Source organism: Heptranchias perlo, unplaced genomic scaffold (assembly GCF_035084215.1).
Source record: "Heptranchias perlo isolate sHepPer1 unplaced genomic scaffold, sHepPer1.hap1 HAP1_SCAFFOLD_113, whole genome shotgun sequence".
NCBI lineage: Eukaryota > Metazoa > Chordata > Chondrichthyes > Hexanchiformes > Hexanchidae > Heptranchias > Heptranchias perlo.
This window is the reverse complement of record NW_027138352.1, coordinates 755,642-782,163: the sequence shown is the minus strand read 5'-3', so window position 1 is coordinate 782,163 and position 26,522 is coordinate 755,642. Positions and strand designations below refer to the sequence as shown.

The following is a 26,522-nucleotide window of genomic DNA, read 5'->3' as shown; positions in this document are numbered from 1 at the left end:
CCGTAGCCCAGCCCGATCCTCTCCTCCCCCACTGCCCACTTTCTGCGATGACCGTAGCCCAGCCCGATCCTCTCCTCCCCCAGTGCCCACTTTCTACGATGACTGTAGCCCAGCCCGATCCACTCCTCCCCCAGTGCCCACTTTCTACGATGACCGTAGCCCAGCCCGATCCTCTCCTCCCCCAGTGCCCACTTTCTGCGATGACCGTAGCCCAGCCCGATCCACTCCTCCCCCAGTGCCCACTTTCTACGATGACCGTAGCCCAGCCTGATCCTATCCTCCCCCACTGCCCACTTTCTACGATGACCGTAGCCCAGCCCGATCCACTCCTCCCCCAGTGCCCACTTTCTACGATGACCGTAGCCCAGCCCGATCCTATCCTCCCCCAGTGCCCACTTTCTGCGATGACCGTAGCCCAGCCCGATCCTCTCCTCCCCCAGTGCCCACTTTCTACGATGACCGTAGCCCAGCCCGATCCTCTCCTCCCCCAGTGCCCACTTTCTGCGATGACCATAGCCCAGCCCGATCCTATCCTCCCCCAGTGCCCACTTTCTACGATGACCATAGCCCAGCCCGATCCTCTCCTCCCTCAGTGCCCACTTTCTACGATGACCGTAGCCCAGCCCGATCCTCTCCTCCCTCAGTGCCCACTTTCTGCGATGACCGTAGCCCAGCCCGATCCTCTCCTCCCTCAGTGCCCACTTTCTACGATGACCGTAGCCCAGCCCGATCCTCTCCTCCCCCAGTGCCCACTTTCTACGATGACCGTAGCCCAGCCCGATCCTCTCCTCCCCCAGTGCCCACTTTCTGCGATGACCATAGCCCAGCCCGATCCTATCCTCCCCCAGTGCCCACTTTCTACGATGACCGTAGCCCAGCCCGATCCTCTCCTCCCTCAGTGCCCACTTTCTACGATGACCGTAGCCCAGCCCGATCCTCTCCTCCCCCAGTGCCCACTATCTACAATGACCGTAGCCCAGCCCGATCCTATCCTCCCTCAGTGCCCACTTTCTACGATGACCGTAGCCCAGCCCGATCCTCTCCTCCCTCAGTGCCCACTTTCTACGATGACCGTAGCCCAGCCCGATCCTATCCTCCCCCAGTGCCCACTTTCTGCGATGACCATAGCCCAGCCCGATTCTATCCTCCCCCAGTGCCCACTTTCTACGATGACCGTAGCCCAGCCCGATCCTATCCTCCCTCAGTGCCCACTTTCTACGATGACCGTAGCCCAGCCCGATCCTCTCCTCCCTCAGTGCCCACTTTCTACGATGACCGTAGCCCAGCCCGATCCTCTCCTCCCTCAGTGCCCACTTTCTGCGATGACCGTAGCCCAGCCCGATCCTCTCCTCCCCCAGTGCCCACTTTCTACGATGACCATAGCCCAGCCCGATCCTCTCCTCCCTCAGTGCCCACTTTCTACGATGACCGTAGCCCAGCCCGATCCACTCCTCCCTCAGTGCCCACACTTTCCAGCAGTGATTGACTGCATAGCGATCAGAAGGAAACCCCTGGCTCATTCGCCCTTTTGTAACCCAGGCCCCTGTGACGGGGAATCCAGTTTGGATTCGTGTCCATGGACCTTCTGCTCTTCATGTGTTAGACGGTGAAACCTTTCTACATTTCGCGGATATTCTGTACACATCATGTTGAGTGATCAGACTGCACGATGGGAGATCGGGGTCATCACCGAATACGTCCAGGTCAGGTACAGCACGGGTTAGATACAGAGTAAAGCTCCCTCTACACTGTCCCATCAAACACTCCCAGGGCAGGTGCAGCACGGGTTAGATACAGAGTAAAGCTCCCTCTACACTGTCCCATCAAACACTCCCAGGGCAGGTACAGCACGGGTTAGATACAGAGTAAAGCTCCCTCTACACTGTCCCATCAAACACTCCCAGGGCAGGTACAGCACGGGTTAGATACAGAGTAAAGCTCCCTCCACACTGTCCCATCAAACACTCCCAGGGCAGGTACAGCACGGGTTAGATACAGAGTAAAGCTCCCTCTACACTGTCCCATCAAACACTCCCAGGGCAGGTACAGCACGGGTTAGATACAGAGTAAAGCCCCCTCTACACTGTCCCATCAAACACTCTCAGGGCAGGTACAGCACGGGTTAGATACAGAGTAAAGCTCCCTCTACACTGTCCCATCAAACACTCCCAGGGCAGGTACAGCACGGGTTAGATACAGAGTAAAGATCCCTCTACACTGTCCCATCAAACACTCCCAGGGCAGGTACAGCACGGGTTAGATACAGAGTAAAGCTCCCTCTACACTGTCCCATCAAACACTCCCAGGGCAGGTACAGCACGGGTTAGATACAGAGTAAAGCTCCCTCTACACTGTCCCATCAAACACTCCCAGTGTCAGTTTGTTGGTGAAAACGGGACAGGTTCATTCCCTGGCCACGCACTCAATGCGGAACCTGCCCAAATTCATTTCACATTCCGTAACAATGTTCTACAGACAAACAGGAGAGCGTTACTCGGGAAAGAGCAGAGACTGACCGCACAGCCGTCCACAATGGCCTTGATGTAGGGGTTGTTGTCGAATGACATCTCCTCGTCGTTGGAGCCCAGGAAGCGCATGGCTTTGTCGTAGTTGTCGGCTGCCAGCTGGTACCAGGCGACTGAGCGGTGGCAGTGATAGGTGAAGTTTTGGCGGGCTGCCACGCTCAACAGTCGCAAGAAGGTCATCTGGACAACGCCGATGGGGTTACTGTCAGAGTCCACGTAGGAGAGCTGGAGGAGAGGGTGTGGGAAAGAAAGAACTTGGATTTACATCAAGCCTTTCACCACCTCAGGATGTCTCAAATCACTCGACTCCCTCAGTACTGCACTCCCTCAAACAATACAGGACTCCCTCAGTACTGTACTCCCTCAGACAATACAGGACTCCCTCAGTACTGCACTCCCTCAGACAATACAGGACTCCCTCAGTACTGCACTCCCTCAGACAATACAGGGCTCCCTCAGTACTGCACTCCCTCAGACAATACAGGACTCCCTCAGTACTGTACTCCCTCAGACAATACAGGACTCCCTCAGTACTGCACTCCCTCAGACAATACAGGACTCCCTCAGTACTGTACTCCCTCAGACAATACAGGACTCCCTCAGTACTGCACTCCCTCAAACAATACAGGACTCCCTCAGTACTGCACTCCCTCAGACAATACAGGACTCCCTCAGTACTGCACTCCCTCAGACAATACAGGACTCCCTCAGTACTGCACTCCCTCAGACAATACAGGACTCCCTCAGTACTGCACTCCCTCAGACAATACAGGACTCCCTCAGTACTGCACTCCCTCAGACAATACAGGACTCCCTCAGTACTGCACTCCCTCAGACAATACAGGACTCCCTCAGTACTGCACTCCCTCAGACAATACAGGACTCCCTCAGTACTACACTCCCTCAGACAATACAGGACTCCCTCAGTACTGTACTCCCTCAAACAATACAGGACTCCCTCAGTACTGTACTCCCTCAGACAATACAGGACTCCCTCAGTACTGTACTCCCTCAGACAATACAGGACTCCCTCAGTACTGCACTCCCTCAGACAATACAGGACTCCCTCAGTACTACACTCCCTCAGACAATACAGGACTCCCTCAGTACTACACTCCCTCAGACAATACAGGACTCCCTCAGTACTGTACTCCCTCAGACAATACAGGACTCCCTCAGTACTGTACTCCCTCAGACAATACAGGACTCCCTCAGTACTGTACTCCCTCAGACAATACAGGACTCCCTCAGTACTGCACTCCCTCAAACAATCCAGGACTCCCTCAAACAATATAAGACTCCCTCAGTACTGCACTCCCTCAGACAATACAGGACTCCCTCAGTACTGCACTCCCTCAAACAATACAGGACTCCCTCAGTACTGCACTCCCTCAAACAATACAGGACTCCCTCAGTACTGCACTCCCTCAGACAATACAGGACTCCCTCAGTACTGCACTCCCTCAAACAATACAGGACTCCCTCAGTACTGCACTCCCTCAGACAATACAGGACTCCCTCAGTACTGCACTCCCTCAAACAATACAGGACTCCCTCAGTACTGCACTCCCTCAAACAATACAGGACTCCCTCAGTACTGCACTCCCTCAAACAATACAGGACTCCCTCAGTACTGCACTCCCTCAGACAATACAGGACTCCCTCAGTACTGCACTCCCTCAAACAATACAGGACTCCCTCAGTACTGCACTCCCTCAGACAATACTGGACTCCCTCAGTACTGCACTCCCTCAGACAAAATAGGACTCCCTCAGCACTACACTCCCTCAGCACTACACTCCCTCAGCACTACACTCCCTCAGACCTGACTGTAATGTCAGCAATCCGGGGGTGAGGTTTGATCCCACGACCTCCTGACCCCGAGGTGAGAGTGCTGCTCGCCTATCAGAAGCCACACTTTCCAGGTAAATAGATTTGAAATTGAGGACAAACAAAATGAGGAAAATAAGTTCACCATTGAACGCGTCAGTTAGAAAATGAATGAAACTAACGTTAGATTGGAACAGGACCTCCGGGATCTGATTAAAGAGAGGAAATAATGGGGCCAATGGGGTAACAGGCTGGACCCAGGTCCGGGATTTAATATTCTGATTGATGTGTAAAATTGGGCCTTGGGTGTTCATCTTATGATTTTCTATGCTGCCGTCCTCTTGTCCTGATGATTAATTCATCCCCGTGGTTTGGTTGTCTTGATGTGACCTCTCCTACCTCACCCAGATGCCCATTACATACACACACATCACGCACACATATAAACATATCCACACATGTACATACACATACCACTGTGGCCCGGTCTCCCTCACCTGCCCCGCTTAGTTCCCATTCCTTACCTGTGCCCCTCGTTTGAACTCACTGAACCAGGCCCCAGGGTACTCGTTGTTCCACGAGGACATCTTCACCTGGAGATCACAATCAGAAAGTGAGGCAGTCTGATGGACTTTCAAAGTCTCAGTCAGAGTCAGAACCAACAGTACAAGTGTGAGGATTCCCCACCCAGTATTCCCCATGAACCACATGGTACCAGATTGTGGGTAAGAGAGCGAGAGAGAGAGAGGGAGAGAAAGAGAAAGAGTGAGAAAGAGAAAGTGTGTGTGTGTGTGTGTGTGTGTTGGTGTGTCTGTTTTCTGCGGGGGCATGTGCTTGTGTGTTGGTGTGAGTGGGTGTGTGTGTTGGTGTGTCTGTTTTCTGCGGGGGCATGTGCTTGTGTGTTGGTGTGTGTGGACGCGTGTGTCGGTGTGTGCATGTCCGCGTGTGTTGGCATGAGTGGACATGTGTGTTGGTGTGAGTGGGTGTGTGCGTTGGTGTGAGTGGGTGTGTGCGTTGGTGTGAGTGGGTGTGTGCGTTGGTGTGAGTGGGTGTGTGCGTTGGTGTGAGTGGGTGTGTGCGTTGGTGTGAGTGGGTGTGTGCGTTGGTGTGAGTGGGTGTGTGCGTTGGTGTGAGTGGGTGTGTGCGTTGGTGTGAGTGGGTGTGTGCGTTGGTGTGAGTGGGTGTGTGAATGTGCATGTGTGTTGGTGGGCATGTGCTTGTGTTGGTGGGCGTGGGCACGTTTGTGGGTGGGCATGTGTAGGCGTGTGTCTGGGTATGTGTTGGTGTACATGTGGACGTGTGTGTTTGCTGTGTGCTCGTGGGCGTGACTTGGTGTGTGTGTGCCTGCGCACCTGTGTGCGCGCATTCCTGTGTGCGTGTGTGTAAATATGTGTGTGTACATGAATGTATGTGTGTGTGTTCATGTGTGTGCGCACATGTGTGTTAATGTGTGTTTGAATACATGTGTGTGTTTACATGTGTGTGTGCATGTGCGTACCTGTATATATGTGTATGCTTTTGTGTGTGTTTGAGTACGTGTGTGCGCACGTGCATGTGCATATGCATTTTTAAAAACTCATTCATGGGATGTGGGCGTCGCTGGCGAGGCCGGCATTTATTGCCCATCCCTAATTGCCCTTGAGAAGGTGGTGGTGAGCCGCCTTCTTGAACCGCTGCAGTCCATGTGGTGAAGGTTCTCCCACAGTGCTGTTAGGTACAGAATTCCAGGATTTTGACCCATAATTTTGTGTACACATGTGTGTGTGTGTGTGTGTGTGTATACGCGTGTATGTGTGAGTGTGTGCATGTGCATGTGTAGGCGTACATGTGTGTGTACATGTATGTGTTTAAGTGTGTGCACGTGTATGTTTTTATATGTGTACATGTGCGTCTGTGTGTGTGTACGTGTATCTGTGTACGTGTGTGTGTGTACTTGTGGAGGTATGTGTATGTTTGTTTGTGTACGTGTGTTTGTGTACGTGTACGTGTGCGTGTGATGGACCGAGATTTGTCCAGGATGATGCAGAGTCTTCACTCACCCCTTGGGATTTCTTGTCTGGGAAGAGGCAGGTCTCTCCACCAGCTGTGAAGTTGCAGTAAACCCTGAAGGAATCGGCTGAGCAGCCCTGGTTCGGGTCAATCCAATATTCACCTGAGGGGAGGAGGAGGGAGAGAACACAGTGTAAAAACCACATCCAATTAAAGAACCCTGGAGACAGAAAAACCTGGAGACAATCACTGTGGACAGACCAGGCAGCCATTTTGCACACAGTAAGGTCCCACAAACAGCCACAGAAGACAAATGGTCAGTCAATCTGTTTTTGGTAGTGATGGTTAAGAATACAAGAAACAGGAGCAGGAGTAGCTCATACGGCCCCTCGAGCCTGCTCCGCTGTTCAATAAGATCATGATGTGGAGATGCCGGTGATGGACTGGGGTGGACAAATGTAAGGAGTCGCAAAACACCAGGTTATAGTCCAACAGCTTGTGCACTGCACCTGATGAAGGAGCAAAGCTCCGAAAGCTTGTGATTTCAAATAAAGCTGTTGGACTATAACCTGGTGTTGAGCGACTCCTTACAATAAGATCATGGCTGATCTTCAACCTCAACTCCACTTTCCCGCCCATTCCCCATATCCCTTGATTCCATTAGTGTCCAAAAATCTATCGATCTCAGTCTTGAAAATACTCAACGACTGAGCACCCACAGCCCTCTGGGGTAGAGAATTCCAAAGATTCACAACCCTCTGAGTGAAGAAACTTTTCCTCATCTCAGTCATAAATAGCTGACCCCTTATCCTGAGACTATGACCCCTAGTTCTGGATTCTCCAGCGGAAAACAGCCAGAGGAACCAGCCTCTCAGCAACGACCCTGTCACGCCCTCTAAGAATTTTATATCTTTCAATGAGATCACCTCTCATTCTTCTAAACTCCAGAGAGTATAGGCCCATTCTACTCAATCTCTCCTCATAGGACAACCCTCTCATCCCAGGAATCAATCTAGTGAACCTTCATTGAACTGCCTCTAAGGCAGGTATATCCGTCCTTAGGTAAGGACATGGGAACTGTACACAATACTCCAGGTGGTCTCGCCAGAGCCCTATATAATTGCAGCAAGACCTCCTTACTCTTATATTCCAACCCCCTTGCAATAAAGGCCAACATACCATTTGCCTTCCAAATTGCCTGCTGTGCCTTTGTGTTAACTTTCTGTGATTCATGTACAAGGACACCTAAATCCCTCTGAACACCAACATTTCTTAGTCTCTCACCTTTCAAAAAAATATTCTGCTTTTCTATTCTTCCTACCAAAGTGGATAATTTCACATTTCCACACATTATACTCCATCTGCTACCTTCTCGCCCATTCAATTAATCTGTCCATATTCCTTTGCAGACTCCTCACAGCTTACTCTCCCACCTAGCTTTGTATCATAAGCAAACTTGGATACATTACACTTGGTCCCCTCATCTAAGTCATTGATATACATTGCAAACAGCTGAGGCCCAAGCAGTGATCCTTGCGGTAACCCACTAATTGCAGCCTGCCAACCCAAAAGTGACCCGTTTATTTTTACTCTCCTTTTTTCTGTCCCTTTACCAATCCTCTATCCATGCTAATATATTACCTCCAATCCCATGGGCCCTAATCTTGTGTAACAATCTTTTATGTGGCACCTTATCGAATGCCTTTTGAAAATCTAAATATACTACATCTACTGGTTCCCCATTATCCACCCTGCTAGTTACACCCTCAAAAACTCTAATAGAATGTTCAAACACGATTTCCCTTTCATAAAACCATGTTGACTCTGCCTAATCATAATATGATTTTCTAAGTGCCCTGTAACTTCGTCCTTAGTAATAGATTCTAGCATTTTCCCTACGACTAATGTCAGGCTAACTGGCCTGTAGTTCCCTGTTTTCTCTCTCCCTCTTTTCTTGAATAGTGGGGTTACATTTGCTACTTTCCAATCCACGGGGAGCGTTTTAGAATCTAGGGAATTCTGGATGATCAAAACCAATGCATCCACTATCTCTACAGCCACCTCTTTTAAATCCCTAGGGTGTAGACTATCAGGTCTAGGGGATTTATCAGATTTTAGTCCCATTAATTTCTCCAGTACTTTTTCTTTACTAATATTAATTACTTTAAGTTCCTCACTCTCATTAGACCTTTGGTTCCTCACTATTTCTGGTATTTTTTTGTGTCTTCCACTGTGAAGACAGATACAAAATATTTGTTTAACGTCTCTGTCATTTCCTTATTCCCCATTATAATTTCTCCTGTCTCTGCCTCTAAGGGACCCACGTTTACTTTCGCTGCTCTCTTCCTTTTTACATACTTGTAGAAGCTCTTTACAATCTGTTTTTATATTTCTTGCTACTTTACTCTCATATTAAACTTTCTCCCTCTTTATCAATTTCTTGGTCATCCTTTGCTGATTTCTAAAACCCTCCCAATCCTCAGGCAACATTGTAAGCACCTTCTTTTAATCTAATACTATCCTTAACTTCTCTAGTCAGCCACGGTTGGATCACTTTTCTGTGGAGTTTTTATTCCTCAAGGGAATGTATATTCGTTGAGAATTATGAATTATTTCTTTAAATGTTCACCATTGCTTATCCACCGTCAGTGGTTTGAGCCCATAATCCAGGCTGGCACTTTAAGTGCTTTCCCGAGGGATCGCCAATGTGACCTCAACAGTAAAAGGCAGATGCTATCAGGTTACCCTCATCACTAGGATCAGAGCACTTCACTCTCAATGAGGGCCAGATCCAGCTCAGCTCCAACTGAGGCAAGGAGTCCCAGAGTCCACGAGTCCCAGAGTCCACGCGTCCACGAGTCAATGGGGTAGATCTTGACTTTGTGCGACAGCGTAAAGCGGGTGATAGCGGATTGGCAGCCCGTTTTATATCACTCCCGATGTTTATTTCCGTTGATTCCAAAGTCAAAATCTATCCCAATGAGTTCTGATTACAGGCAGTCCTGAGACTAACCCAACCGAGGCAATAAGTCCCAGAGTCCGTGAGTCCCAGAGTCCGTGAGTCCCAGTCTCCGTGTGTCCCAGAGTCCGTGTGTCCCAGAGTCCGTGAGTCCCAGAGTCCGTGAGTTCCAGAGTCCGTGTGTCCCAGAGTCCGTGAGTCCCAGAGTCCGTGAGTCCCAGTCTCCGTGAGTCCCAGTCTCCGTGAGTCCCAGTCTCCGTGAGTCCCAGTCTCCGTGAGTCCCAGAGTCCATGAGTCCCAGTCTCCGTGAGTCCCAGTCTCCGTGAGTCCCAGTCTCCGTGAGTCCCAGTCTCCGTGAGTCCCAGTCTCCGTGAGTCCCAGAGTCCATGAGTCCCAGTCTCCGTGAGTCCCAGTCTCCGTGAGTCCCAGTCTCCGTGAGTCCCAGAGTCCGTGAGTCCCAGTCTCCGTGAGTCCCAGTCTCCACGAGTCCCAGTCTCCGTGAGTCCCAGAGTCCGTGAGTCCCAGTCTCCGTGAGTCCCAGAGTCTGCGTGTCCCAGAGTCCGTGAGTCCCAGTCTCCGTGAGTCCGTGAGTCCCAGAGTCCGTGAGTCTCAGAGTCCGTGAGTCCCAGAGTCTGCGTGTCCCAGAGTCCGTGAGTCCCAGTCTCCGTGAGTCCCAGTCTCCGTGAGTCCGTGAGTCCTAGAGTCCGTGAGTCCCAGTCTCCACGAGTCCCAGTCTCCGTGAGTCCGTGAGTCCCAGTCTCCGTGAGTCCCAGAGTCTGCGTGTCCCAGAGTCCGTGAGTCCCAGAGTCCGTGAGTCCCAGAGTCCGTGAGTCCCAGTCTCCGTGAGTCCCAGTCTCCGTGAGTCCGTGAGTCCCAGTCTCCGTGAGTCCGTGAGTCCCAGTCTCCGTGAGTCCGTGAGTCCCAATCTCCGTGAGTCCCAGAGTCTGCGTGTCCCAGAGTCCGTGAGTCCCAGTCTCCACGAGTCCCAGTCTCCACGAGTCCCAGTCTCCGTGAGTCCCAGTCTCCGTGAGTCCCAGAGTCCGTGAGTCCCAGAGTCCGTGTGTCCCAGTCTCCGTGAGTCCCAGTCTCCGTGAGTCCCAGAGTCCGTGTGTCCCAGTCTCCGTGAGTCCCAGTCTCCGTGAGTCCCAGTCTCCGTGAGTCCCAGAGTCCGTGTGTCCCAGTCTCCGTGAGTCCCAGTCTCCGTGAGTCCCAGAGTCCGTGTGTCCCAGTCTCCGTGAGTCCCAGTCTCCGTGAGTCCCAGTCTCCGTGAGTCCCAGTCTCCGTGAGTCCCAGATTCCGTGAGTCCCAGAGTCCGTGAGTCCCAGTCTCCGTGAGTCCCAGTCTCCGTGAGTCCCAGAGTCCGTGAGTCCCAGTCTCCGTGAGTCCCAGTCTCCGTGAGTCCCAGTCTCCGTGAGTCCCAGAGTCCGTGAGTCCCAGTCTCCGTGAGTCCCAGTCTCCGTGAGTCCCAGAGTCCGTGAGTCCCAGTCTCCGTGAGTCCCAGTCTCCGTGAGTCCCAGTCTCCGTGAGTCCCAGTCTCCGTGAGTCCCAGAGTCCGTGAGTCCCAGTCTCCGTGAGTCCCAGTCTCCGTGAGTCCCAGAGTCCGTGAGTCCCAGTCTCCGTGAGTCCCAGTCTCCGTGAGTCCGTGAGTCCCAGTCTCCGTGAGTCCCAGTCTCCGTGAGTCCCAGTCTCCGTGAGTCCCAGAGTCCGTGAGTCCCAGAGTCCGTGAGTCCCAGAGTCTGCGTGTCCCAGTCTCCGTGAGTCCCAGAGTATGTGTGTCCCAGAGTCCGTGAGTCCCAGTCTCCGTGAGTCCCAGTCTCCGTGAGTCCCAGTCTCCGTGAGTCCCAGAGTATGTGAGTCCCAGAGTCCGTGAGTCCCAGAGTCTGCGTGTCCCAGAGTCTGCGTGTCCCAGTCTCCGTGAGTCCCAGTCTCCACGAGTCCCAGTCTCCGTGAGTCCCAGTCTCCACGAGTCCCAGTCTCCACGAGTCCCAGTCTCCGTGAGTCCCAGAGTATGTGAGTCCCAGAGTCCGTGAGTCCCAGAGTCTGCGTGTCCCAGAGTATGTGTGTCCCAGTCTCCGTGAGTCCCAGTCTCCACGAGTCCCAGTCTCCACGAGTCCCAGTCTCCACGAGTCCCAGTCTCCGTGAGTCCCAGTCTCCACGAGTCCCAGTCTCCACGAGTCCCAGTCTCCACGAGTCCCGGTCTCCGTGAGTCCCAGTCTCCACGAGTCCCAGTCTCCGTGAGTCCCAGTCTCCGTGAGTCCCAGTCTCCGTGAGTCCCAGTCTCCGTGAGTCCCAGTCTCCGTGAGTCCTAAGACTCTCAGTCACCCACTGCCTGTGATTCCCAGGGACGGAAGTGTGAACTTGGTGGAGTGGCTGTGCTGTCCCACCGCCTTCCGTTTCAGGCCGGGTGAACCTGCCCAACAGGACAGTGAGATTTATTATTTCACGGGTACTCACCATCCTTGTAGTCTTCATGGCAGAGCTGCAGGTCCCTGCAGGTACGGGCTGGATTTTCCTTTGTTCCGATGGGGTGTTTCATCTGCTCGATCTCCACTTTCAGCGAGTTCAGGGATCCGAATATCTCCTCCATTCCATCGGCATAGTCGAGAATCTGGTCTCCCATCATCAGCTCGTCCGACATGATCTGGCTTCCATCGATGGGCACCGATCGCTTGCTCTTCTTGCGCCTCTGGATGGGCAGTGGTTGAATGACTTCGCCTGAGGGACCCTGAGGAAGACGAGACGGTGAAGAGATAGCGACGTGGGCGGCAGGTGACAATTGGTGGGCGGACTTGTCCCCTCGAAACCCTGAGGAGATGCCCAGAGCATCGATAGCACGAGAGGGATCTGAGAGTTAATCAGCGACCCGGCACTCCCAGCACAGATCCTCGCTCGAAGGCAGCCCTCTGTCTTTGGTACCCGATACTTTTAACTGTGCCACCCTAACCCCCTGCCCTCCTCCTTGAATCCTTTGCCCAACAGGGGACAACTTTCTTAGATCCAAGTTCTCCAGACCACTGTCAAGCTCTCCACCGCCCCCCAATCATGCTACGAACCAGAGAGACAAGTCCCGGGGCGGATGATCTTTCCGCATAACTCAGCCTTCTAACTTCGGGGAACAGCCTCATATCCATCCACTGGACCCCAATAATTCTACCTCTTTCCTGTAATACGGAGACAAAAATTCGCTTCCTCTACACTGTCCCATCAAACACTCCCAGGGCAGGTACAGCACGGGTTAGATACAGAGTAAAGCTCCCTCTACACTGTCCCATCAAACACTCCCAGGGCAGGTACAGCACGGGTTAGATACAGAGTAAAGCTCCCTCTACACTGTCCCATCAAACATTCCCAGGGCAGGTACAGCACGGGTTAGATACAGAGTAAAGCTCCCTCTACACTGTCCCATCAAACGCTCCCAGGGCAGGTACAGCACGGGTTAGATACAGAGTAAAGCTCCCTCTACACTGTCCCATCAAACGCTCCCAGGGCAGGTACAGCACGGGTTAGATACAGAGTAAAGCTCCCTCTACACTGTCCCAGTTGAGTTTGTGCAGCATTCTTAATTGCGCTAGTGAAATATCTATTTTTAGAATCAGCCGTCTTTGTGGCATCTCTGAGTGAGTTGCTGGTCTCTGGAAGGAGATTTTCATCAGATCATTCTGGGCTGGATTTGAACCCAGAGCCGTGAACTGAAACGACAGTGTCTCACCCACTGTACCAGCCTGCCCCAATCTCACTTCTATACAGGAAAGGCTGTCTGGAAACTGTAGATTTCTGCTCTTTGTCCTCACCGGAGGTAGGTGGGCAGCCCCGGACGAGGTGGGAATGGATAATTGGAGAGTACGACACAGCGGAGAAAAGTGGCCATCCTGACGTCTACCTTTGCACCAGGAGACGGTCCGACCCATCGGAGACTACGCCTCTCCCCAGATTCTCTCAGCTGGGTCAAACCTCATCGCAACAGCTATCTACTACGGCACTGTCTTCATGTGTAGGAGTGAAAGGGCAGAGAACGTAAGAAAGTCCGACTTACAGGAATACCAGGAGGACCAGGAACACCTCGCTCGCCTTTTGGACCAGCATTACCCTGTATAAATCAGAGGGAGAGAAGACACATTTAAACATAACAGCAACAACTTGCATTTATATAGCCCCTTTAATGCAGTAAAACGTCCCAAGACGCCACACAGGAGTGATTATCAAACAAAATTTGACACCGAGCCACATAAGGAGATATTAGGACAGGTGACCAAAAGCTTGGTCAAACTGGTAGGTTTGAAAGGGCGTCTTAAAGGAGGAGAGAGAGGCGGAGAGGTTTAGGGAGGGAATTCCAGAGCTTAGGGCCCATGTAGCTGAAGGCACGGCCGCCAATGGTGCAGCGATTAAAATCAGGGATGCACAAGAGGCCAGAATTGGAGGAGTGCAGAGATCTTGGAGAAAACAAAGGCAAGAGATGGAGGAGGAGAACAGTGGGTCACTCTCCCTTTAATAAGCGCTCCCTTGGTCGTACAATACTGCTCTTCAACGTTGGGGCTGAGGTGCTGTCATAGTTGGAACATTTTGGTCAACACTTGCACCTGAAGTGCCTCTGCTCCCCATTTCAACGAACGTGTGAACCCGGGTGAATGAGTTTCACACAAACACGTTACAAGTATCGTTTAGTCGAGCGCCCGCCCCTCAGAAACTGACAGAACCAGGACCAGGGCGTCCTCCCGATCTCCCGGCGTAACCCCGGTGGAAAGCCCTGAGAAAACGGCGAGGGATCGGGAGAACCCTCCTGCAGGAACTGGACGCCAAGACGCTCCGGCATCATCGGAAACCTCATTCCCGAGTCTCGGCACCGAGATTCCTCTGCAGAGTGATTCGTGCGGCAGCGTGCCTGAGCACGAGTGAAACTCATCTCAACGAGCGGTGAGAGAGTCCCGTGTCGATTACCTCCCAAAACTCACCCTCACCCAGACCCAGGCTGTGGTCACGCCCACTGCTCTTGCACGGATAAAAAGGGGGACATCGCAGTGTAACTCAGCAGGGACGGTTCCCATCTGGCTCCCGAGCAGATGAAAACCAGGCAGTTTGAGAACCCTTCCCCTCTCTTCCTCTCCCCTGCCTCGCCCGCACCACCCACAAAGGCCAGCCTCACGCAGCTGCGAGTTCACGGTATAACTCCAATCCCTGCTCAAAGTGACATGTGAGCCTCCCGCGAACGTTGAAGCTTTGGATGGATTCTTCTGAATGTGAGGGGAGAGTGGAGCCAATGAATTTATTGGGCGAATACATCCATATGAGACACAAGAGGGAAGCCTGAATGAGCAAAAGGCCATTCGGCTACTTTCTCCAATAGATCATGTACAATTCGCACATCATGGGCTCCCCCCAGCCTGCTTAATACTCCAAGCGAGGTGAGTGACAGCAGTTAACTTTGGTGAAAACTCCGGGGCAACAGTCTTAACATTAGAAACAACACTGCCCAATCTCGGCAAGCCGCAATCCACAGATCACATTCCCATGGCCCCTGAATGAACTGGAACCATTGTGATCATGAAAGACTTGCATTGATATAGCGCCTTTCACGACCTCAGGACGTCTCAAAGCGCTTTACAGCCAATGAAGTACTTCTGAAGTGTGATCACTGTTGTAATGTTGGAAATGCGGCAGCCAATTTGTGCACAGCAAGATCCCATTAACAGCAATGAGGTGATGACCATGTGTTTTAGATGTTGGTTGAGGGATAAATATTGGCCAGGACACTGGGGAGAACTCCCCTGCTCTTCTTCGAAATAGTGTCATGGGATCTTTTACGAACACCTGAGAGGGGAGACGGGGCCTCGGTTTAACGTCTCACCCGAAAGACGGCACCTTTGACAGTGCAGCACCTCCCTCAGTACTTTACTGAAGTGATCTATCGAGTACACGATCGTCTCCATCTACACTTCTCACTACAAACCCTCAGTCTCGTTCACCCATCTCTTTTTTTTCAAAGAGCTTCATTGACGCAATATCAACTGATTGCTTCTCCTGGGAGTCCAGTATTCCGTGGAGGGAAACATTCTTCCCCAAACAAGAAACTCTCCTTTTCCGTTTGCGTCCTCTAGATCTGCGATCGCGTTTTGCTTTCAACAACTGGCTCAGGATGTAACTGTGAAGAGGGTCGACTCACCATAGAACCTTTCGAACCTTTCGGACCAGCGGGACCCTGGAAGAGGAGGAGAGAAAAGGAACACAAAGTGAGGGAGACTGCAGTGAAAGTTTGAGTGCCTGCCCGTCAGCAAAGTCCCGCACTTTAAAGGGCGCAGCAGCACCAACTGAAGGAACTCCAATATGGACCATTGCATCGTGGATGACATCACCACGTGTACCTAGGTTTAGAAATACTGACGCCTCTGTATCAGCAGGTAGGAGACAACCTCCATGTTTCTTGTCAAGTTTGTGCTTCTCCAGGTAGAAACTTTCACAAAGAGGTGAAGGGATATCGGTGCAGGGGAACGAAACACACTTCCATTTCGTGTACCCGCGGCAGGTTCTCCTGTTCCTGTGGATATTGGATCACCTGGGCACAGGGAATGTCGGGGAATCGGGCAGGCTCCCTTGTGGACATGAACTCTCTGTCCAATGTCCCTGTACTCAAGGCTCCCGGGCAAACCGACAGCCTCGGAGGCAGGAACAGGACAATCGACCGCTCGTGTCAGTATCAAACACTCCCAGGGCAGGAACAGCATAGATTAGAGACAGAGTAAAGCTCCCTCTACACTGTCCCATCAAACACTCCCAGGGCAGGAACAGCACGGGTTAGATACAGAGTAAAGCTCCCTCTACACTGTCCTGTCAAACGCGCCCAGGGCAGGTATAGCGCAGGTCAGAGACAGAGTAAAGCTCCCTCTACACTGTCTCATCAAACACTCCCAGGGCAGGTACAGCACGGGTTAGATACAGAGTGAAGCTCCCTCTACACTGTCCCATCAAACACTCCCAGGGCAGGTACAGCACGGGTTAGATACAGAGTGAAGCTCCCTCCACACTGTCCCATCAAACACTCCCAGGGCAGGTACAGCACGGGTTAGATACAGAGTAAAGCTCCCTCTACACTGTCCCATCAAACACTCCCAGGGCAGGTACAGCACGGGTTAGATACAGAGTAAAGCTCCCTCTACACTGTCCCATCAAACACTCCCAGGGCAGGTACAGCACGGGTTAGATACAGCGTAAAGCTCCCTCTACACTGTCCCATCAAACACTCCCAGGGCAGGTACAGCACGGGTTAGATACAGAGTAAAGCTCCCTCTACACTGTCCCATCAAACACTCCCAGGGCAGGTACAGCACGGGTTAGATACAGCGTAAAGCTCGCTCTACACTGTCCCATCAAACACTCCCAGGGCAGGTACAGCACGGGTTAGATACAGAGTAAAGCTCCCTCTACACTGTCCCATCAAACACTCCCAGGGCAGGTACAGCATGGGTTAGATACAGAGTAAAGCTCCCTCTACACTGTCCCATCAAACACTCCCAGGGCAGGTACAGCACGGGTTAGATACAGAGTAAAGCTCCCTCTACACTGTCCCATCAAACACTCCCAGGGCAGGTACAGGGTTAGATGCAGAGTAAAGCTCCCTCTACACTGTCTCAACAATGTGCCCCAGCCCCAATTTTAGAAGAGTGCCCCCTCCAGCAGCAGAGAGGCGTTTTCCCATTTCCCACGGCAACCATCCAATATCCCCTCTGACTGAGGTTGCCAGCTGGTACCTAAAGTATCAGCAGTTTGATCCTGGGGACCCAGGCCCACTGGACCAGGGCAAGTCTCGGCAGAATCTAAGCTGAGACTAACCTGATAGGGTGAGATGAAGTAGGGTGGGAGGAGGTAAGTTACTGCCGGGCTAAGTTACTGCCGGGTACGGTGATGCTCTTGAGCTCAGTGCCATTAAACAGCGTTATCTCCGAGCGGTGGTTAAACTTACCGGTAAACCAGGAGGACCTGAAGGACCCGAAGGGCCACTCCCACCAGAAATACCCTAGGGTCAAGGAGAAGAAAAAGTGAAAAATAAACACGCCATTGAGCACGAGGGAAGCTCTTTACTGCTTTAGGTAACTTGGTGATCCCTGTGGTGGGGCTCATGGAAAAATGTTTCTCTGCTTCTCTCTCAATTTCTATTCTTTCTGTCTCCCTTTTTCTGCACTTGGTTCTGTGTGTGTGTATGTGTCTCTCTCTCTCTGTCTGTCTGTCTGTCTGTCCGTCACTCACTCCCTCTCTGTCTGTCACTCACTCTCTTGCTATCTGTCACTCACTCACTCCCTCTGTCCCTCCGTCACTCCCTCCCTCCGTCATTCCCTCCCTCCGTCACTCCCTCCTTCCGTCCCTCCGTCACTCCCTCCTTCCGTCCCTCCGTCACTCCCTCCCTCTATCCCTCCATCACTCCCTTCCTCCATCATTCTCTCCCTCCATCATTCCCCCCCTCCATCACTTACACTCACTGTCACTCACACTCACTGTCACTCTCTGTGTTGCTCTCATTTTTGTTCTGTACATCTCCCAAGTTGTCTGTAAGCCTCTCTTTCCATGTCTTTAAATGTCTCCCAGAACCAACCAGTATATACAAGTATCAAACTTGTCTAAAGCTAATAGTGTTTTGGTGTAATAGCCTCACACTGTAATACTCTAAACACTGTAAATAGTCCAATGCTGCAGCGTAACACAGTCACAGCATACTGCTCTAATAGTAGAACACTTAGTCTAACATTGTAAAAACGCAACACCACGAGGGACCGACCCCACGAGGGACCCCGACCCCACGAGGGACCGACCTCACGAGGGACCCCGACCCCACGAGGGACCGAACCCACGACAGACTCCGACCCCACGAGGGACCCCGACCCCGCGAGGGACCGACCCCGCGAGGGACCGACCCCGCGAGGGACCGACCCCGCGAGGGACCCCGACCCTGCGAGGGACCGAACCCACGACAGACTCCGACCCCACGAGGGACCCCGACCCCGCGAGGGACCGACCCCGCGAGGGACCGACCCCGCGAGGGACCGACCCCGCGAGGGACCCCGACCCTGCGAGGGACCCCGACCCCGCGAGGGACCGACACCTTCACACAAGAGTTGACAGTCATTCAGGAACTCAAGCAAATGGCCGTTCTTCCTGTGAGAGCTGAGTGAGTGTCGAGGTATCGCAGCCCACCATGGATCCAAGGCCCACACACACTCAACAAGCAATTTCACTCCACCCTTGCCCAGCGGCACTGAGGCCAAGTGGCTGATACCAGCTGACACAGCGCAGACCAGGATTGAACCTGGGACCTTCGGGGAGCTGTAACGATTTCATTCTGTAATAGCACAACACAGACACGGTAATAAATACTGTTACTAAAATGCTGCAGGAAACTGGTGCCAGTTTTGAACCCTGGAGAATGTGGGTAATTACATTGTCTCCTTTATGACCTTCTATTCCCTGAGGACCCTGGAGACCTCGGTCTCCCTTCTCTCCCTGCTCTCCTGGAGGTCCAATTAATCCAATGAGACCAGGGTGACCCTGAAACAGAAACACAGAGGGGTGAACATGTGAAATTAAAGGGAGTAAAAGTAGCATCACAAACTGGTCAATACAGAACTGCAGAACGACAAATATATGATTCACACAGGGTCAAACGAAGACCCAGATAGAGGGACCAGAGGGGAACAAACATAGACACAGATACAGGGCCCAGAGAGGGACAAACATAGACCCAGATAGAGGGCCCAGAGAGGGACAAACATAGACACAGATACAGGGACCAGAGAGGGACAAACATAGACACAGATAGAGGGCCCAGAGAGGGACAAACATAGACCCAGATAGAGGGCCCAGAGAGGGACAAACATAGACACAGATACAGGGACCAGAGAGGGACAAACATAGACACAGATAGAGGGCCCAGAAAGGGACAAACATAGACTCAGATACAGGGACCAGAGAGGGACAAACATAGACCCAGATAGAGGGCCCAGAGAGGGACAAACATAGACACAGATACAGGGACCAGAGAGGGACAAACATAGACACAGATAGAGGGCCCAGAGAGGGACAAACATAGACACAGATAGAGGGCCCAGAGAGGGACAAACATAGACCCAGATAGAGGGCCCAGAGAGGGACAAACATAGACCAAGATACAGGGACCAGAGAGGGACAAACATAGACACAGATACAGGGACCAGAGAGGGACAAACATAGACTCAGATACAGGGACCAGAGAGGGACAAACATAGACCAAGATACAGGGACCAGAGAGGGACAAACATAGACACAGATAGAGGCACCAGAGAGGGACAAACATAGACACAGATACAGGGACCAGAGAGGGACAAACATAGACTCAGATACATCGGCTCCCGGTCCGGCAATGCCTCCATTTTAAAATTGTTATCCTTGTGTTCAAATCCCTCCATGGCCTCGCCCCTGCTCCCTGTCTCTGTAACCTCCTCCAGCCCTACAACCCTCCGAGATCTCTCCGCTCCTTAAATTCTAGCATCTTATGTACCCCCGATTTTAATCGCTCCACCATTGGTGGCCGTGTTTGGCTAGGCCCTAAGCTATGGAATTCTCTCCCTAAACATCTCCGTCTCTCCACCTCTCTCTCCTTCTTTCAGACACTGCTTAAAACCTATCTCTTTGACCAAACTTTTGAGCACCTGTTCTAAAATCTCCGTATTTGTCTGATAATCTCTCCTGTGAAGCGCCTTGGGACGTCTTACTTTGTTAAAGGCGCTATATAAATGCAAGTTGTTGTTGATCACACGTAGAATGTGTCAAATTACCTCACAGGGCATTTGCCGCACATCCAGTGTCAAGAGGTGGCAGCATTGCTGCGTTTTGGACCCTCAGCCCGGTTTTTGAGGGGACGCCGTGCTGATTCCTCGAGATCACACCAATCGCCGTGGAATGAGCTGACATTCCAGATACTTGCTGGTACTTCCTGGTCCATGACCAATCCTTAGGGAGCACACTTCCCAACAGGGGAAGTGAAAGGCCCATCTTTCTAGATTTCAGTATGAGATGAGTGAGAGGCTGGTGTTCATAACCTGTGTGACCCCCCCCCGCAATGAAATCTGCCCATCCTTTGGAACACTGCAGGTGTGACTGGGAAGTCTTACCTTCTCTCCCTTAGCACCACCATCTCCCTTCAAGCCAGGTAAACCCGGTGGTCCCTACAGAACAGAGGAATCAAACAGGAGAACAATTATCATCATAAGTCTACAGTATGGTGCACAACACAGTAATGCAACCCAAGTACATTGATATACCTGAAAACCAACCCAGATACATTGATATACCTGAAAACCAACCCAGATACATTGATATACCTGAAAATCCACCCAGATACATTGATATACCTGAAAACCAACCCAGATACATTGATATACATGAAAGTCCATCCAGATACATTGATATACCTGAAAATCTGCCCAGATACATGGATATACCTGAAAATCCGCCCAGATATATGGATATACCCGAAAATCTGCCCAGATACATGGATATACCTGAAAATCTGCCCAGATATATTGATATACCTGAAAATCCACCCAAGTACATCGATATGCCTGAAAACCAACCTAAGTACATTGATGTACCTGACAACCAACCCAAATACACTCAGGTACCTGAAAATCTGCCCAGATATATTGATATACCTGAAAATCCACCCAAGTACATCGATATACATGAAAACCAACCTAAGTACATTGATGTACCTGAAAATCCACCCAGATACATTGATATACCTGACAACCAACCCAAATACACTCAGGTACCTGAAAATCCGCCCAGATACATCCACATGCCCCATAAGCCCACCCAGATACATTCACAAGACCCACAATCCTACTCAGAGACTGACAGATTACCCTAAGAATTAATGCTCACAGAACCATCTCATTGGATTCATGGAGCTCAGAGCTACATCTTGTTCACAACCAGTGGCTTCATGTATCAAACCTATCTCTGTATCCCTGACTGGCCTGGATGTCCCAACAGGCAGTATGGGCCAGAGGTGAAATGCCAGCATAGTTTACGTACCATTGGACCAGGAGGTCCAGCCTGTCCAGAGATTCCAGGAGATCCTTGTTCACCCTGTCAAAGGAAGAAAGTCATCAGTAACAATAGGAGATAAAACAGAGAGACAGAGAGAGGAGAAAAGGAGAGAGACAAGAAAAGAAGAGAGACAGGCAGATGGAGAGAGAGGGGAGAAAAAGAGAGGGACAGAGAGAGAGGGGGGAGAAAAAGAGACAGACAGAGAGAGAGAGGAGAAAAAGAGACAGACAGACAGAGGGACAGACAGACAGAGATAGAGAGAGAGCAAGAGAGAAACAGACAGAGAAACAGAAAGAGATTGACAGACAGAGACAGATACAGACAGAGAGAATGTGTGAGAGAGTGTGAGGGAGAGCATGAGAGAGTTTGCGAGAGAGAGAGCACTAGAGAGAGAGCGAGCAAGGGCGCGAGAGAGAGAGCAAGAGAGGGAGCGAGGGCGCGAGAGAGAGGGAGCGAGGGCGCGAGAGAGAGGGAGCGAGGGCGCGAGAGAGAGGGAGCGAGAGCGAGGGAGCGAGGGCGCGAGAGAGGGGGAGCGAGAGCGAGGGAGCGAGGGCGCGAGAGAGGGAGAGCGAGGGCGCGAGAGAGAGGGAGCGAGGGCGCGAGAGAGGGCGCGAGAGAGAGGGAGCGAGGGCGCGAGAGAGAGGGAGCGAGGGCGCGAGAGAGAGGGAGCGAGGGCGCGAGAGAGGGGGAGCGAGGGCGCGAGAGAGGGGGAGCGAGGGCGCGAGAGAGGGGGAGCGAGGGCGCGAGAGAGGGGGAGCGAGGGCGCGAGAGAGGGGGAGCGAGGGCGCGAGAGAGGGGGAGCGAGGGCGCGAGAGAGGGGGAGCGAGGGCGCGAGAGAGAGGGAGCGAGGGCGCGAGAGAGAGGGAGCGAGGGCGCGAGAGAGAGGGAGCGAGGGCGCGAGAGAGGGGGAGCGAGGGCGCGAGAGAGAGGGAGCGAGAGAGAGGAGCGAGGGAGCGAGAGAGAGGGAGCGAGAGAGAGGGAGCGAGAGAGAGGGAGCGAGAGAGAGGGAGCGAGAGAGAGAGAGCGAGAGAGAGGGAGCGAGAGAGAGGGAGCGAGGGAGCGAGAGAGAGGGAGCGAGGATGCGAGAGAGAGGGAGCGAGAGAGAGGGAGCGAGGACGCGAGAGAGAGGGAGCGAGAGAGAGGGAGCGAGAGAGAGAGAGCGAGAGAGAGGGAGCGAGAGAGAGGGAGCGAGGGCGCGAGAGAGAGGGAGCGAGAGAGAGAGAGCGAGAGAGAGGGAGCGAGAGAGAGGGAGCGAGGGCGCGAGAGAGAGGGAGCGAGAGAGAGGAGAGAGGGAGCGAGAGAGAGGGAGCGAGAGAGAGGGAGCGAGAGAGAGGGAGCGAGAGAGAGAGAGCGAGAGAGAGGGAGCGAGAGAGAGGGAGCGAGGGAGCGAGAGAGAGGGAGCGAGGATGCGAGAGAGAGGGAGCGAGAGAGAGGGAGCGAGGACGCGAGAGAGAGGGAGCGAGGACGCGAGAGCGAGGGAGCGAGAGAGAGGGAGCGAGGACGCGAGAGCGAGGGAGCGAGAGAGAGGGAGCGAGGGCGCGAGGGAGAGAGTGAGGGCGCGAGGGAGAGAGAGTGAGGGCATGAGAGGGAGAGAGCGAGGGCACGAGAGGGAGAGAGCGAGGGTACGGGAGAGAGAGCGAGGGTACGGGAGAGAGAGCGAGGGTACGGGAGAGAGAGCGAGGGTACGGGAGAGAGAGCGAGGGTACGGGAGAGAGAGCGAGGGTACGGGAGAGAGAGGGAGGGCACGGGAGAGAGAGCGAGGGTACGGGAGAGAGAGCGAGGGTACGGGAGAGAGAGCGAGGGTACGGGAGAGAGAGCGAGGGCACGGGAGAGAGAGCGAGGGCACGGGAGAGAGAGGGAGGGTACGGGAGAGAGAGCGAGGGTACGGGAGAGAGAGCGAGGGTACGGGAGAGAGAGGGAGGGCACGGGAGAGAGGGCGAGGGTACGGGAGAGAGAGCGAGGGTACGGGAGAGAGAGCGAGGGTACGGGAGAGAGAGCGAGGGTACGGGAGAGAGAGCGAGGGTACGGGAGAGAGAGGGAGGGCACGGGAGAGAGAGCGAGGGCACGGGAGAGAGAGTGAGGGTATGGGAGAGAGAGCGAGGGCACGGGAGAGAGAGGGAGGGCACGGGAGAGAGAGCGAGGGTACGGGAGAGAGAGCGAGGGTACGGGAGAGAGAGCGAGGACACGAGAGACAGCACGAGAGGGAGAGAGCGAGGGTACGGGAGAGAGAGCGAGGGTACGGGAGAGAGAGCGAGGGTACGGGAGAGAGAGCGAGGACACAAGAGACAGCACGAGAGGGAGAGAGTGTGAGCGCGAGAACTCAGAATTCCACTGTTCAAACTGATAGCGTGTACACCTCCCCTGCGCAGTGGCTGCACCTCTTCAATCCCATGTACTCATGGGTTCACACACCTCTCCACCTGATGGAGACTCCTCTGGGAAACGTCCTCCCCACCTCGTGCACTTGTACCGGATCTGCACACTCCTGTATCGAGGAACGCAGAGGCTGATCGAGAGGCCACCTGCGGTAGATCAGCAGTAGCGAAGGCCGGGGAGAAGCACCCTTGGGCGCCTCTCCCACCTCAAGCAGTCGGGCAGGATTCACAGCTCTTCCGCCGCGTTCAGCGGCGCGGAAGGGTTCCGTGCCGCACTGGTCTCCTACTCTGGGGCGGGCTGTCCCATCGCGTGAACCTCTGTCCCCACCTCGTGTACCCACACAGGGCGGGCACCTGTTCTGACCCACGCAGCTCAGCTCCCTCCCCCAACGCGGGGGCTCATCGCGTACATGAGACGCCGCGCACGCCTCCTGTGCGTGAGGGTTTGCGCACACTCCACCCTCACAGACTCGTAGAGGAAGTGCACCCCGTCCTGCCTCAACTTGTACAGCGGACGCTCGGTACTGATCCCTGACTGATGTACGGCAAACGGTAAATATCCACATTCCAAGAAATAGATTTACCAGAATGGTTCCAGGGGTGATGGACTTCAGATATGTGGAGAGACTGGAGAAGCTGGAATTGTTCTCCTTAGAGCAGAGAAGGTTACGGGGAGATTTAATAGAAGCGTTCAAAATAATATGGGGTTTTGAGAGAGTAAAGAGGGAGAAACTATCCCGAGGGACTGGCGAAGGTGCAAATAAGATTTACTAGGATGATACCAGAATTGGGAGGATATATTATCGGGAAAGATTGAACAGGCTGGGGCTCTTTTCTCTAGAAAAGAGAAGGCAGAGGGGCGACCTGATAGAGGGCTTTAAGATTATGAAAGGGGTTCGATAGGGTAGACGTACAGATGTTTCCACTTGTGGGGGAGACCAGAACCAGGGGGCCATAAATATAAGAGAGTCACTAATAAATCCAATAGGGAATTGAGGAGAAACGTCTTCAGCCAGAGAGTGGTGAGAATGTGGGACTCGCTCCCACAAGGAGTGGTTGAGGTGAGTCGCATTTAAGGGGACGCTGGATAAACAAATGAGGGAGAAAGGAATGGAAGGATATGGTGATGGGGTGAGATGAAGTCGGGAGGGGGGAGGCTCGTGTGGAGCATAAACACCAGCATGGACCTGTTGGGCCGAATGGCCTGTTTCTGTGCTGTACATTCCATGTAGTTCTATGTAAACAGTTTCCACTGGCAGGTGGGTCGGTGACCAGAGGATACAGATTTAAGACAATCGGCGAAAGAACCAGAGGGGAGATGAGTCTTTTTTTTTTAACGCAGCGAGTTGTTCTGATCTGGAATTCACTGCCTGAAAGATTCAATCATAACTTTCAAAAGGGAATCGGATAAATACTTGAGAAGGAAAAAACGCAGGGCTGCGGGGAAAGGGCAGGGGAGTGGGACTAATTGGAAAGCTCTTTCAAAGAGCCGGCCCAGGCACGGTGGGCCGAATGGCCTCCTTCCGTGACTTCAATGAGCTGAATCACTGAGGCAGTCACTGAGAAAGGTGAAAGAGAAACTTCTATCGTGTTCTGGGGTGCAGCCTTTGAGTTAAGGAACGGACGAGGGTCTTTATCGCTGTCTCACCAGAGCGCAAAAACCCACCGAGACATCCCTCACCGTTCCACCAGTTAAACTGTTGTCAGTCGCGGCTCAGGGGACACCTTTAAGAGGTTCGCTGAGCAGTTCCCTGTCAGAACGCACACGCGTGACAACCGATGTCTGAAACCCCCTCCCTCCTCACCGACCAACAGGACTCACCACAGCACCAGGAATGCCCCGGAGACCCTCGGGACCCTGTTTCCCTGGGGTGCCCTGCGGGCCGACAGGACCAACCTTCCCAGGAGGTCCTGCTGCACCAGATTCACCCTGAAATAAAAGCAAAGAAACAGCCAACAGGTTAACGAATGGAAACCTGCAGCATCAGGTCCCACGGCCGCTCGGCCGCCCCGCGACATGGCCAATCGGACGGTTTGGAGCCATCTTCTCCTCTCCTCCCTCCCTCCCCCCCCCCCCGCCCGCCCCCATTCTCCGCTCCTCGAGCCGCTGGCTCCTGGCCAGGTGACTGGAACCCCCCCGCCGCCCACCCCCGACCTCTGCTGTGTCGCCCATTCTTCCGTACGCCAACCCCGACCGTAAACGTGGGCCTGTAAATAAACCAGAAGGGTGAGGCACAGCCCACCCTGTCCACGGCCAATATCCGCGCACTCCCACAACGGGGGGCAGTGAGCTCGGCGGGGTGGGGGGGCGGAGAGTTGGGTTTTTTTCCCCCCCTCGATCCGAACAAGGGATCACTGAGGCCAAACGGAACACCCCAGAGGGAGATTCGAGAGGGGAAGGCCCGTCACACCGACCGGCCACTGATTCATCCACCGGGATCAGGAAAGAATCATCCTGAGGCTCACCCCTCTCCAGCTCTCGGACATACCGGCGGGTCTCCCGTGGCATTGCTCCTGGTTACAGCAGCTGCGCAACAGGAGCCTCAGAGTGCACTCGGTATTATTCCGCTGCTGAAAGGGAGCTGGTTTTCAGCTGCTCCGTCCTCTTGAAGGCCAGGGTGTCCAGATGTCCACCCCACGTCGCCTCCTCTCCCTCCATTCACCAAAGCCTCTCCGAGGTGCCGGGAGGCTGGTCTACCGACTGGGCGCCCAGGCAAACCGTTCGGGCACCAGATGCTGCCCCTCGCCTTCTTGAAATGGCTGTTGGACCACTTC

At 53.3% G+C, this 26,522-nt stretch overlaps 1 protein-coding gene across 1 annotated transcript in view; it reads right to left on the bottom strand.

The window, feature by feature from the left end:
• LOC137307843 (collagen alpha-1(V) chain-like) overlaps positions 1 to 26,522 on the bottom strand; it is a 522,869-nt gene that overhangs the window by 4,539 nt on the left and 491,808 nt on the right. Inside the window, exons 56-66 of the mRNA XM_067976930.1 lie at positions 25,570 to 25,677; positions 21,358 to 21,411; positions 20,433 to 20,486; positions 18,724 to 18,831; positions 17,255 to 17,308; positions 15,461 to 15,496; positions 13,337 to 13,390; positions 11,758 to 12,028; positions 6,395 to 6,507; positions 4,880 to 4,948; positions 2,517 to 2,750 (exon numbers count right to left, since the gene is read on the bottom strand). Of these exons, the coding sequence (XP_067833031.1) occupies positions 2,517 to 2,750; positions 4,880 to 4,948; positions 6,395 to 6,507; positions 11,758 to 12,028; positions 13,337 to 13,390; positions 15,461 to 15,496; positions 17,255 to 17,308; positions 18,724 to 18,831; positions 20,433 to 20,486; positions 21,358 to 21,411; positions 25,570 to 25,677 (1,155 nt within the window). The remainder of the gene's footprint in view (positions 1 to 2,516; positions 2,751 to 4,879; positions 4,949 to 6,394; positions 6,508 to 11,757; positions 12,029 to 13,336; positions 13,391 to 15,460; positions 15,497 to 17,254; positions 17,309 to 18,723; positions 18,832 to 20,432; positions 20,487 to 21,357; positions 21,412 to 25,569; positions 25,678 to 26,522) is intronic.